Source organism: Ictalurus furcatus, chromosome 3 (genome assembly GCF_023375685.1).
Source record: "Ictalurus furcatus strain D&B chromosome 3, Billie_1.0, whole genome shotgun sequence".
Lineage (NCBI taxonomy): Eukaryota > Metazoa > Chordata > Actinopteri > Siluriformes > Ictaluridae > Ictalurus > Ictalurus furcatus.
The window spans coordinates 28,405,068-28,418,491 of record NC_071257.1 but is presented as its reverse complement, the minus strand read 5'-3'; the positions used below and the strand labels follow the sequence as shown (position 1 = coordinate 28,418,491).

At 34.7% G+C, this 13,424-nt stretch overlaps 1 protein-coding gene across 1 annotated transcript; it reads right to left on the bottom strand.

The window, feature by feature from the left end:
• Positions 1 to 3,718: 3,718 nt before the first annotated feature.
• On the bottom strand, positions 3,719 to 13,335 carry LOC128605980 (T-cell surface glycoprotein CD5). The gene is made up of 7 exons (XM_053621907.1): positions 11,998 to 13,335; positions 11,253 to 11,307; positions 6,234 to 6,623; positions 5,892 to 6,011; positions 5,553 to 5,603; positions 5,304 to 5,369; positions 3,719 to 3,805 (listed from the first exon to the last, which is right to left on the bottom strand). Exons 1-7 carry the CDS (start codon positions 12,013 to 12,015, stop codon positions 3,726 to 3,728), a joined length of 780 nt encoding a protein of 259 aa, XP_053477882.1. The 5' UTR covers positions 12,016 to 13,335; the 3' UTR covers positions 3,719 to 3,725.
• Positions 13,336 to 13,424: the final 89 nt, after the last annotated feature.

Genomic DNA, 13,424 nt, shown 5'->3' with positions numbered 1-13,424 from the left:
ACAAATATAGACATCAATTAAATTTTAATCTTTTAATGTTTGATTTCAGTTGGAGGTTAGTAAGAGGGCAAAATAATGCATGATATGTTAGTCATACTCCTGTTAGCATGTTGTGTGTGTAGCCAACTGAATTCAGATAATGTCTTCTCCATTAAAAGGGAGGTGAACATTCCTATTTTACCCTTATGTACACTATTCACCCTCTTTCCCCCTAAAAAAAAAATCTCATAATAACAGGATTGAGTAGATAAGAGAAGTACCTAGCTATGTCAATAACACTGTACTTAAGGACAGTGTTCGTAAGCCTACATGTGACCTAAATAAGTCCTATATAACAACTGACATGAATCTACTTCTAATGGGTATCAACGGTCATGAAAAATGTTGTAACACTTTACATAAGCGCTTTTTCATAGTGCTACATTATGCCAATATAAGCACTTTCAAACACCTGACATAAACCTTAATAAACATTTATAAGGAGTTTTTAAAATAGGAGTTAGTTGATATATTTAATGACAGTTGGAGTGAGTTTGACGTTTTATTTTACTTATGTAAGAATAAGCCTTTATAAATGCTTATGCAGTTTCATTTTAGTTTATGTAGCCTTATGAACACCGGCCTTAAGTGACGGGTTACCAAAGAGGAGGTCAGAATATTCAGATTTAGATTCACTTCAGCTCAGTGATAGAATAGAAAGAGATTAGAGACAAAGAGCTTAGTATAAACCTATAACATTAAACCACACAAAGCATCCACGCACTCAGGATGTCAGACTATCGCAATCATTCTCCCACACACACCAACACACTGATAAACACAGATGTCTGCTGCTTATTCCTTTGTTCATATGTACTATACCTCCATGCTTTTGGTGCCTCTTAACTAAAACTGCACAACAAACATTTTTTTTAATCTATATGGCACCTTTGGTCTTGTAAAAAAAATAAAATGAAAACAACATATTTAAACAATTAAAGCATAAGAACATACAACTCATATTTGTGTTGCAGTACATGCATGGAAGGAATGGATGATGGATGGATGTGGAGGAATTTATTCGCAGTGCTAATCTCTACATGTAATCTGTTGTCGGCTGTCATTGTGCTCTGCTGCAACCTCATTCAAACTATAGCGATAATCCGCTTTTCTGACTTGAGGATGAGGAAGAGATGGCACTGATCCAACCATTATGTGTTATAGGTGCATTGCCATTAAAGAAAAGTTATATTCGTTCACAATAATATAACTGCTGTTGTAGATACATATAGAAATTGCACTATCCAAGTTCAAATAAATTACAGGAAGCTGGAAAAAATTGGAAATTTACATTATAAGGTAGTCTAGGGGTCCCAATGCTTTTCTGGGCAATCTGGTTTCTTCCCCCAGTCCAAAGACATGCATTGTAGGCTGATTGGCATCTCTAAATTGTCCATAGTGTGCGAATGGGTGTGTGAATGTGTGTGTGTGAATGTGCCCTGCGATGGGTTGGCACCCTGTCCAGGGTGTACCCCGCCTTGCCCCCCCCCAACCCCCAGGAAAGACTCCAGGCTCCCTGCGACCCTGTGTAGGTTAAGTGGTACAGAAAATGGATGGATGGATGGATGGATGGTTGGATGAATTGTGATTATACATACACCAATTTCTCCTAAATTTTTTAAAAGTATTTTTCAAAACAAAGTATTTTTATAAAAGTTATTTTAGTGACGTCACACAGAGTCATGGTGTATCTACAGCAGCCTTTTTTACTCAAAAGGTCTTGAAATATTATAGGGCACACAGTGGCTTGGTGGTTAGCACGTTTGTCTCACATCTCCGGGGCTGAGTACTCAATTCCCGCCTCCAGCCTTTGTGTACTGAGTTTGCATGTTCTACAGCAATGTGTATCTGCAATTCATTATGAAATGATAAATAATTAATTATATATACCCTAATTTCTTTTGATGTTGTACAGTCTTTTTAAGTTATTTTAGTCACCTCACACATATGTGTATCTGCATCAAAACACATTTCCTCTGTGTGTACATGTGTTTATGATATAATATACATATAAACAGATACATGGGAAAGATGCTGAAGCACAAACATACATTTACAATTATCTATTAAAAATATCCTTAACCAAATATCTCTCTCTCAAAAGTCTTAAATGTTTCAGTATTCATAATGCTTTATATCAACAATGTCAACAAAAGTTAATTTAGTTGCCTAAGCTGAGGATGGAAAAGGATAAAGGGAATCAAGAAAAGCCTACTCAACAATATGTAACATGATTAGAAAGGAAGGAAGGAAGACAAGAAATAGAAACGAATGGACTAAGAGAAGATAAATGAATGAGAGAAATTTCTGCCCTGAAAGAATCAGATGAAGGAGCTCTGCATATTTTTAGAGCAAGAGAGAGAATGAAAGACAGAAATAACACAAACAGGAAGTTAGTCCAAACACGACAGGAAACCACAGCGCTGCAAAGCTGTGCATTCATATTCCTCTGCCTGTCTCCCATCATCACCTGCTCTCACCCCCCCCCCCCCCTCATCCCCCCACCCAAATTCACACAATGGGAATCATGCTCAAACACACACACACACACACACACACACACACAGACAGAAAGAGAGAGAGAAAGATTCATAAAGCTTTATTTATTAAATAAAAATAACACTTTACATTAGGGTTCACTTAACTAACGTTATGCAACACATTAATAAATGAACCAGTATTAGTTAATAAAATAACTAAACACTTAAACTTAAGTCAAATAATACTAAATAAGCCAAATATTCAACACCTGATTAAATCATTGTTCATACCATCACGGAGTAGCACTGTACAAAATGAACCAACACCTTAATTAACAGGTTCGTGTTTGATAACTGTTTAAATTGAGAACTGAGGTTGAAAAGCAGGTTTCAATATTTGCACTTGGAGACCAGAATTCAGGAAGCTATCAACATATAGCATCATGCTATAATTGATTTGTTTTTTACTAATTTATGGGGACTTATTTTTATCTTATTGTGAAGAAACAGTGAACGCAAACAGTGTATTTCATTAGCAATTTAACCAAAAAATCAATCAATACACATGTTAACTTACTTTGTTAACAGTACTTATGGTTTATTAATGCTGGCGTTCATAGTTTGTTTATGTTGACTATCGCAGTAAATAATGTTAGTTACATGAACCTTAAAGTAAAGCATTACCACATAGTTATTTAAACACTTCACTTTACATATTCAATCTCTATAACAGAATGCATTAATTAAAATCAAAATAGATACAATCTAAACAACATAACAATAAGAGACAATACAATAAACTATTAATAGCTCACAGTAATAACAAGCAGATAAAGAACAATTTTGTTTAGGTTTATGAATCAATCTCAGGTCAAAAAAGTAAACCAATAAATAAACAAGACTCTTTAGCATGCCATGTGGAACTAGTTTTCTCAGAAACATTACAAATTTATGTATTGTAGCAAATCAAATAAGTAAAACCCAATAAATTAGTAGCAAATTTATGTATTCAAAAATCAATAGTGATGGAATATTTGGGTGCAGATGAAGTAAAAGGCTAGCTAACACTACAAAATATACGTTATTCTGAAGTTTGGCAAAATTTAATATCAGACTGGTTGCTATGAGTACCATGTTGATCTTCACTTAACATCAGAGCCTTCAAAAGAAGTATTTTCACAAACTCCTACACTGTATGAGAGGAGTTTAACCGCCATATGAGTCGTAGTCACTGTTCCTGTTCGACGATGGCTCTCGGCTGGGATTTACCGTAAGTCTTTCCAAACCTGGCAACACACAAAATTCTAATTGTATCAAAGTGCCAGTGTGTGTGAGTGAGCAGAATTTAGGTAAACGTCAAAATGGACAAGATGCGAAATCATTAACTGACCTATATACTCAAGTTACTGTACTTCTATTCTGTAGTACTTGTATTTATGATTTTCTTTCACTTAAGACTTCACATTTACTCGCTACATTTCAAGAAGAAACAGATTGGGTTCTTTATAATCTACATATTTCTGGAAAGCTTCTATCAGTTGACTTTTTGTGACAACAAGAACAGGGGGTCGAATGATTCCTTGTTGTGAATTTCTATATTTCATGTGTGGATGGTTATCTGTACACTCACAAGCCAGCATAAAGGAGGTATACACTGAGAAACGACTGAGAAAAAACAACCTTGGATTATTATTTGCAGTGACAAGCATGCAGTCTAGTTTGCACTCTCAGAATTATCATGCTAGCTAGCATATGAGCCATTTGGGATGCGCCTGTAGCTGTCGTTAGTTTCGCTTAGTTAATGTTTGCAGACGTTCCTTGGTTTCTTGGTCAGACGTGCGCTAATATACTGTCAGCAAATTCAGGTTTTTAATTATGAATTCTGAATTAAAACACACTTTAATTCAAGTAAAGAACACGGAGGAACTGTACTATTATTTGAGTAAGGATTTTGTGTACTCCTACCAATTCTGCTAACAACGACTCACTACCGGATGCAGTTTGAACAGTCAGTTTGCTAAGGTTTGCAAAATTATGCTGCCTAGTTTAACTTTACGATTCATCTGCCCTTCTGTGTGACTACTAATGCTATGAAAAATAATTAAAAGTGTTTGACTATGAAGAGCAGTAGAAAAAAACTGAATCTGTGGTGAACTTGTGAACCTGTCTGACTTGTTTAATTAAGCTGGACTATATAGCTACAAAGTTAATCATTATATTAAAAGTTGTCTATTATTTAATGTGTTTTCATTAATGACATAAAAAAAGTTCCACTATTAACCCCTTTTTATGGAAAAGGAATGTCTGAAAATGTCTATTCTGCTGATTGATTAATGCAGAGAACATAAACATTATATCTGATTCTCAAATCATCCATCAGCAAAAAGACTTTTGCACAGCATGGTACATTCTTCACGTCCTACAATTATTGCACTTTTCACTATTTATGTAGTGAATGATTCAAGATTCAAGAATTTAATGTCATATGTGCAGTAGGCCCACCCTCTGGATGCTGCATAAAAGTAAGTAAACTGAAAAAACCCCCACAATATCTAAAAAATACTCAAGAGAAAAAAAAGTACTATTAAAAAATAGTCATGCATTCAGCACCTGTGCATTGTCCTGGATACTGGACTGTGATCTTGGACACTCAATATTATATTTATGCATGTGTACAGTTATAAAATTTACCTGTTTTAACTGATCACCAGCCTTTGCCAAAGACTAAGTAGAGGTCTGTGTGTGTGTGTGTGTGTGTGTGTGTGTGTGTATGTAAACACTTACCAGGATAGGACTGCCGCTTCATTGTATTGTTATTGGGATAATTGGCCTGCCCTCTATGGTAGGACACTAAAAGAAAAAAATTAAAGAGTGAAAGATATTGAGTGTTCCCACCTCTGCAAGACTGTTCGTGTGTGTGTTTGTGTGTGTGTGTGTGTGTGTGTGTGTGTGAGAGAGAGAGAGAGAGAGACAGAGAGAGAGAGACAGTGAGAGAGAGAGAGAGAGAGAGAGAGAGAGAGAGAGATGACTCACCACTCTGAGTCTGTGTTGGGCCGATCCAACGATTCTGCCGCTTCTGTGAAACTACAGTAAATTAAATAAAGACAAGTTAACCATATGTTGTATATGTTAATGCTGCACCAATATATCAAAACTTGTATTAAGTAAAAAAGTATTTACAGTGAACACGAACAATTATTACCCGGTAAACTACTAGGAGACATTGACAGGTACATGCATTCCTACTAGTTCCTAACTGTAGTAACTGAATAAATTGTTGTTTTTAGTAGATACAAAATAATGTGCTTTAGGATGAATAAATGAATAATAACTTGGGGGTTAAAAATGTAAATTAAAGTTCCCATGACTCACATCTCTTGCGGACAGCTATGTATGTTGGCTGTGCAAATCGACATAGAAGGACGGCAATGATCAGTGTCAGTAACAAGCCTGTTATTACTTTATAGGCCACCAGTTCTTTGCTGTCTACATCTGAGAAACAGAAATACAGTGGTTACTGTAAATACAGTGTACAAAATGATTCTGTAATTTCATTGCATGTTACACACACACACACACACACACACACACACACACACACAGAGAGAGAGAGTAAACACATACACACACACAGAAAACACACACACACACCTACACACCTACACACACACAGAGAAAACACACACACACACACACGCACACACACATACATACCTTTGCAAGTAAGGAGTATTCTTTTGCAATGAATGTCACTGGTTGCAGTTAGGTTTTCATGGATCATATAACCAATCGTATAACTGTTCCTGAAACCAAGGAACTCTCCACATCTCCTCTCCTCACATAACTCATTACCCAAGTCGGTATTTGTAATTTTGTCATTATTGGAACACAGATACGTTGCTCTTTGTGTAAAATTGATGAAGAAGAGTATGTAACCTTGACACGGGTTGGTCTTTATCCAGTTCACCTTTATCCTGCCCACTACAGGTGGCAGCACTACAATGTTGGGCTTATGGATGGTTTGGGGTTCACTTGTAGTTTCGGGAGGAGTAGAATAAGTAGGTGTAGAAACAATTTTACTGATTTGCGAACTTGTACTTGTGGCTGTAACAGAAATCATAGAGACCCTGAGGTTATTAAATATTGCAAGTAAACTGAGAGGTAAAACCTATTTTACATAGTACTTTGTAATGGTTATTAGAGTGGCTTTAGGTTTGAAATTGGACACAAAAAAAAAAAAAACAATTGCCATGAAAGTGGTTAAGACTCGTTGCTAGTGTTCAGAAGATTGTGAATTAAAATTACAGTATTCCCAGAGGTGGGAGATTTGTGTCCCACTTTTGATACATTTATAAATATTTATGTAAAGTTAGGGAAAGGATGTACATTGCAATAATCTATGTACATGTTTCAGATAAATAACTTCAAGTATTAATAGAACTTATCTAGATCATTTTGTCTGTCCCAGCCCATTATAACTACACTTTACTGTACCTTGATATATAATCATTAGAACACTTCAAAAATCTTATTATTTTTGTATAAATGTGTTAATCCATTTGTTTGAAATATTTTTTTCCATGAGTCTATTATAGGTTATGAAAAATATTTTCACAGTGCACAAAACATTCACTCAACCCTGTTACTTGAACACACTCACATCCCATAAGTCATATTTGGATGTTTCATCATCCAGATTTCCTTACGATTCCCCCCTTATGATTTATATATATATATATATATATATATATATATATATATATATATATATATATATATATATATATATATATATATATATATATATATATATAAGATTATGAATAAAAAAATTTCTGTAGTACTCACACCAGCAGCAAGGCTGTGAGTTATCCACATTTTACGTATTTGCCAATTCTATGCTAAAAATCTCAACCCTGTTACGTTCAACCTTGTTACTCATTCAAGAACAAAATGCATCCATTGCCAGCAAAGAAACCTTGAAAAGAATTAGACACTGTTGCCTGAGATGGGTTAACACAAGGTTAAATGCATGTTTTCTTAGATTCAATGTTGAAAAACTATAACAAAAAATATTACAAGAGGTGAATGGAATGCCAATTGTGCAATCATCATCCCTCAACAACTCAGCTCTACACTTTGATTGGAGTCGTAAGTGAATTAAGCTTGCAAAATGATTAAATGTAAATTCTGTAAAGGATCATCTTCACAATACACACTGCAAAGGTTTTGATCATCCCTTATTATCATTTATGGTTAAACTCAAAGAAATGTTTTCAATTTAAATACTCTAGAACTAGAAAATCAAAGTGAGAAAAGGGTGTACGTGAACAAAATGTTTGCAGCATTATATTTTATTTTTTAAAAATATCTGCATCTTACTGGGAAAAGCCGATCTAGATCACGCTGATTAGGCACTTGTAGCACACAACATTTATTTGTCTTTTAGTTTACAATAACACTTTCAACTGTAAAACAAATCTAGACTTAAAGTAAGTTACATTTGTACAGTAACTGCTTCACTAAACATGTGCACGTGTTTTTAATAAAGCACTCTCAATTAGAATATGTGAGTGGATGTACCTTTGAAGTCCTTAAATACAAAGATTAAGGTATTTGATGGAATAATTCTTTACTTTTTTCTTTATTTATTTACTAGTGGATAAACTGTTATAAAACATTTTTGTTATAAAACCTTTTGACTGGTAGTGTATGTGAAAACTCAAATATGAATGCTGTCATAGCGCATCATGACTCAATTGTGTAAATCGCAATAGATTAGAATTCATTTTTAGACATCAGTTCCCACTATGCCACTGACTGAATGTGATAATGTTTTCATGTCAAAAACACAACTTTCTAAATTATATTTGCTGCTGTTGCCTTATCATGACAAGTTTTAGTAATGCTAGGTCATGACATTTGACAAAATCAACAGTTGCGGCTTTGCCCACATGCTCACATGCACTCTTGCTGTTTTTGTAGATTGCATTTGAAGACATGCTTCATTTTGTAGTTCTTTTCTTTTTTCAGAGTGTGGCTTGAACACATTTGCACTGTGCAAACTCAGGCTTTGTAGGCTTTATGATAGTGCGCTCGAAATCTAGATTGAGCTGCGCTAATATAACGATTAGCCAGTGGCAAGTTGAAATGACGAACTCATTAACTCTAAATTGACATTGTCATTAATAACAATCGTAAATGCCGTTAAATGCTATATAATATTATTCATATTAAAACACTATGTAATACCTAGGATGTTTCCTAATCATTTTTAAGAAGGTATGGCATCAGTCGTGATAAAGCAAACACTAAACTGAATTAATTTTCTGTATTAAATATATTGTTTTATGGGACTTTAAACAATACATAAGATTAAGTACATAAAATCAGCAGATATTGATGTATTTTTTGGTCCGTAAGACAACATTTATAGTTCAGACACAGTAGACGCAACCTTGACAGAATTTTAATTGCTGATATAAAACATTAATCTAAAACTCAATTATATGAAATTATTAGATTACGTTATGGTAAGATAAAGAATCCAGTAAATGGATCAGAAATGACTATATTAAAAATGATAAATATCCAAAATCTTCTTGTTGTGCTTTTGATAAAGCTTTAAATGCGATAAATTCTGAAATGGCGATCTTTTACATTCTGAAAAAATTTTTTTAGGTCTAATAATGCTTAAGTAGACTATCCATGGGCAAGCGAATCATCTTAGGAAAAATGTCCTTGTGAAAGCTATCATATAATCACAATTAGACCATATAAGAGCACAAGATTAAAACAATCACTTATGTAAATCAGCTATTTAGCCAAGGATCCTTTAAACTATCAAATAAATTCCATGGACCCCCTCAGTACAGATTTATTTTATGAACAATATACAACTATTCAAATATTAGACACATAATTATATTCTGGCGATATACTGAAGCCATAGATCTCTCATAAAAATCACATAATAAATACATAATAGCAATGATCATGGTTCCCCACTGTAAAAAAAAAATAAACAAAGAAACAAACAAACAAAAGCAGACCCCGGGGCTATGCTTCCCGGACCCCTGGATGGCCCCAGACGCACCACTGGTATAGATAACAATATGTCGAGGGAGTGGTGGAAATTGTTATCATTACAACACATTTTAAGCACTTTGTAACTCATTTTGTACACTGACAGAATAACAAAAACCATTTGCAGATTGTGTTTGAAATTTTTCTATGGTAAAAGTACCACAACTGCACAATATCAGTGCATTCAATAGTTAGAAATGAAACAGAAAGATAAAATGTATACACTTTGGCATGAAGGAATTAGTTTTTGGACTATTTTAGTTTTCACTACCATTTTAACTGCATTTATACAAATGCAACAAGTGACAGGGAGAATGTGGAAATGTGTAGAAAATGTAATAGTGATTGTGACTGTAAACAGCCAAAGACATTACTGAACAGCCAAAGACATTACTGAATCAACTATTAGTTTTACATAGAAAAACTATGTAGTTTTTCCCATTACTTTATGATTACTTTATTCACGATCATGTGATACATGGTTGAGGTTTGCACAGCTATAAACATAAATATGGTTTTAGAATATATAATCTGAATCCTATAAGGTAGGGCTCTATCCATCCATCCAGGCCTAATTAGAATATTAATATTATCAGAATACTGTGAGATGAAATAAATGATTACACTGGTGTCTGGTCATGACATTTGGCAAAATCAACATTTGCGGCCTTGCTCACATGCACACATGCGCTCTCGCTGTTTTCGTAGATTGCACTTTCGAAGACGACATACTTCATTTTGTAGTTCTTTTTTTTTTTTGAAAGTGTGGCTTGAACACAGTTGCACAATGCATGTTCAGGCTTTGCAGGATTTTTGAGGGTGCGGTCAAAATCTAGATTGAGCTGCGTTAATATAATCATTAGCCAGTGCCAAGTTGAAATGACGAACTCATATTAATTCATAAAATCTAAAATGACATTTAGATAGGATGATTCCTAATCTGTTTTTTTTAGAGCAGATACAGGAATTAGTTGTGAATGTAAAGCAAGCAACAAACTTAATGAATCTCCTGCATTAAACATACAGTATTGTTTTATGGGACTTGAAACAGTGCCTTAGAAGTCAAGAATTAGTATCTTTTGAGTTTATGAGGCATATCGATGCACTTTTCCGTCTTTAAGACAACATTTATAGTTCTGACGCAATAGGCGCAACACAATTTTAACTGCTAATAGAAAACATCAGTTTAAAACCAGATGATAAGAAATTATCATAATTGGAATACTAGAAGGTAGGGCTCTGTCCATCTAAAGGCCTAATTCGAGCATTAATATTATCAGAATATTGTGTAGCATGCTAAGAAAGATGCTGCCAGAAGATGAAACAGATGGCTACATTGGTGTCTGTCTGAGAACCTCTCAAACATGCTAGCATGTCTGAAGTTAAATGCAGTTCTGCACAATACACACCCATTTCACCAGCTAATATCTGCTTGACATATAAAGTCAGACAACTTAGCAAAATCTGTTTTTGTGGCCCCTGTGGATTCACACAAGTGTCCTTGATCTTGAGCAGAATTCATCGTGGAATATCTCTGATATGACAGATTATTCATTATTTATTATAATCAATGCTCTCGTGACATGGTGTTGAAATATAGATCATGGCCCAGATTGAATAAATATAAAGAATGAAAGTAGTACTCACAGATGCCGAGGGCAGTGGGCATGAGCACCAGCAACAAAACACGGTCCATCAGTAACTGGCAGAAAATATGGAGACACCGTTATAACTGAATTTATTCCTTTCGCAGTCAGTCCAAAATTATTGTTTAAAATCTCATTTAAAAATGTAATCTATTGATATGTTTCCTGCCCATTTAATTGTTGCATGTTGAGGTGTTATGAATAGTATGCAGAAGTGAAGAAAATGCTTAGTTAAAAGAACACAATAGTCTGTAAAAAAAACTAACACATTTCAATTTCCAAAACCTCAGACCTTGTGCCTTGTGCCTTTTAAATCAGCTTTGTCTTTGAAGAACAAATGAGCTCTTCGTACCTTAAGATACAATCTTCCTGAACCACAGCAAATCAACACCAAGATATTTTGGGGGGTTTGTATCCTGTAATAGGCCCTGATTGTGTGTTTCGTGTTAAATCTTAAAAAGCAGACTGACTGCTACAGATTCGTTTAAGGCCTAAGCCTCGACTAAGTAGAATAGCTGTACCTTCTGTGAATGAAGGTTTAATGCTGCGTTTACATTTCTGGGTTCTTCAGTGAATTGATCACAGAATAAAAATTAAAAGTCAGCGGAAACGTGGAGGGAAATGAAACTTAATGAAACTCTGGGACTACAAAGCCTTTTCTTTGTTGAACCGCCATCCTAAAGCAGGATTTTAGATTAAAGTGCATCAGGTGTCAAGAGATACTCAAAAATATATCAAGTTCTTACCTTAGCTGAAAAACACATGAAGCAGTGTATAGAGCAAGCAACACATACAAATGAAGTGAAAGGAAACAGGCAGAGGTGTTAAAACTATCCTTTCTTCATTTCTCCTCCCCCATCATCTCTGTCTAACTCACTCTCTCCATACAGTGCATCTCCACATCTTGAATGTTGCTCTCTGCACGCTGCTCCGTTTCCTCACTTCAAAGGAAGACTAAGAGAAAAAAAATCATAAACTTGAACAAAAAAGCCATGTAGACTGTAATAAGTGGGTGTTAGCACAGGGCGAGAAATAGTGATGTAGTGTCGTGAGTAATTTTATCTGTGTTCATTTTTATACAAACTGTTCCTCGGCTTTTGGTGCAGCCAACGCACAAAGCACTACAGCATCAAAACAAGATGACAGAATGTGAATATTAGTGAATATTTCTTTAGCTTACTTCCTGTTGAGTTGACTAACATTCAGGTTTTTAATGGGATGCACATGCTGGGTCCGAGCATTTTCTAGAGGACTAACTTTAATTCTAATGATTGTAACAAATATGAATTCCAATAAATTCTTATAATTCTGCAAATACTTTTATCTTTGAATTTTATCTACGAAATTATCTAAAGGAATACAGTTGGAACACTGTGCAACACATCTTTGGGTAAGTTTATCGGGAATTTTATCATTCAAACTCAAATGTTATTTGTCACACACAACCACACAAACAGTAAGAAGTGTAGTGAAATGCTTTTTTTTTTTACCTATTTTTTATGACTTCAGACCAGACTATAATTTCTTTCTTTCTTTTTTTAAACTTAGAGTAAAATGATGATTCATATGTGTATTATAAATCTCAAATAAGCAGGCCCAAGAGTGAGGCCTAATTTTAATGTCAACAAATGACAACTGACAAATGACAAGGTGAAACACAGAATGCAAATGATGCAAGAGCCTAATACCCAGTCGCTCATCTTTTTTCTTTCATCTTACTATTGCTCATTTCTTCTTTTGTTTACACCCTTTCCCTATCGCCCCTTTCCCCTCCTTCACTCTCTCGGTCTTTGTCAAGCTTCGCTCTGTTGGTTTACCAAGCCGTAGTGGTGTTGAAAGGCCCGTAAATTCTGGTTTGCCAAACAAAAATCCCCACAACACCTCCTCAAATCTCGATTATGATTCAGTTTTCACTGTATTTCAATACATTTGGAAAGTGAGTCAAACTGCCTGTTTTGCTTTGCCTAATTTAATTCATAAAACAAGCCCTTAAACTTAATGTCTCTTAAAGCTTAAAACACTGAGAATGTGCTAACTGTATTTAAGATTCATTATATTTATGTGTTAAAGGTTTGTTGGTTGAATTCTAAAAATCTGCTTTCATTAATGAGGGCAAAACAGGTAATCTATCTCCCTTTCCAGGAAAGAGACTCAAGCATGAGAATAATGCAGA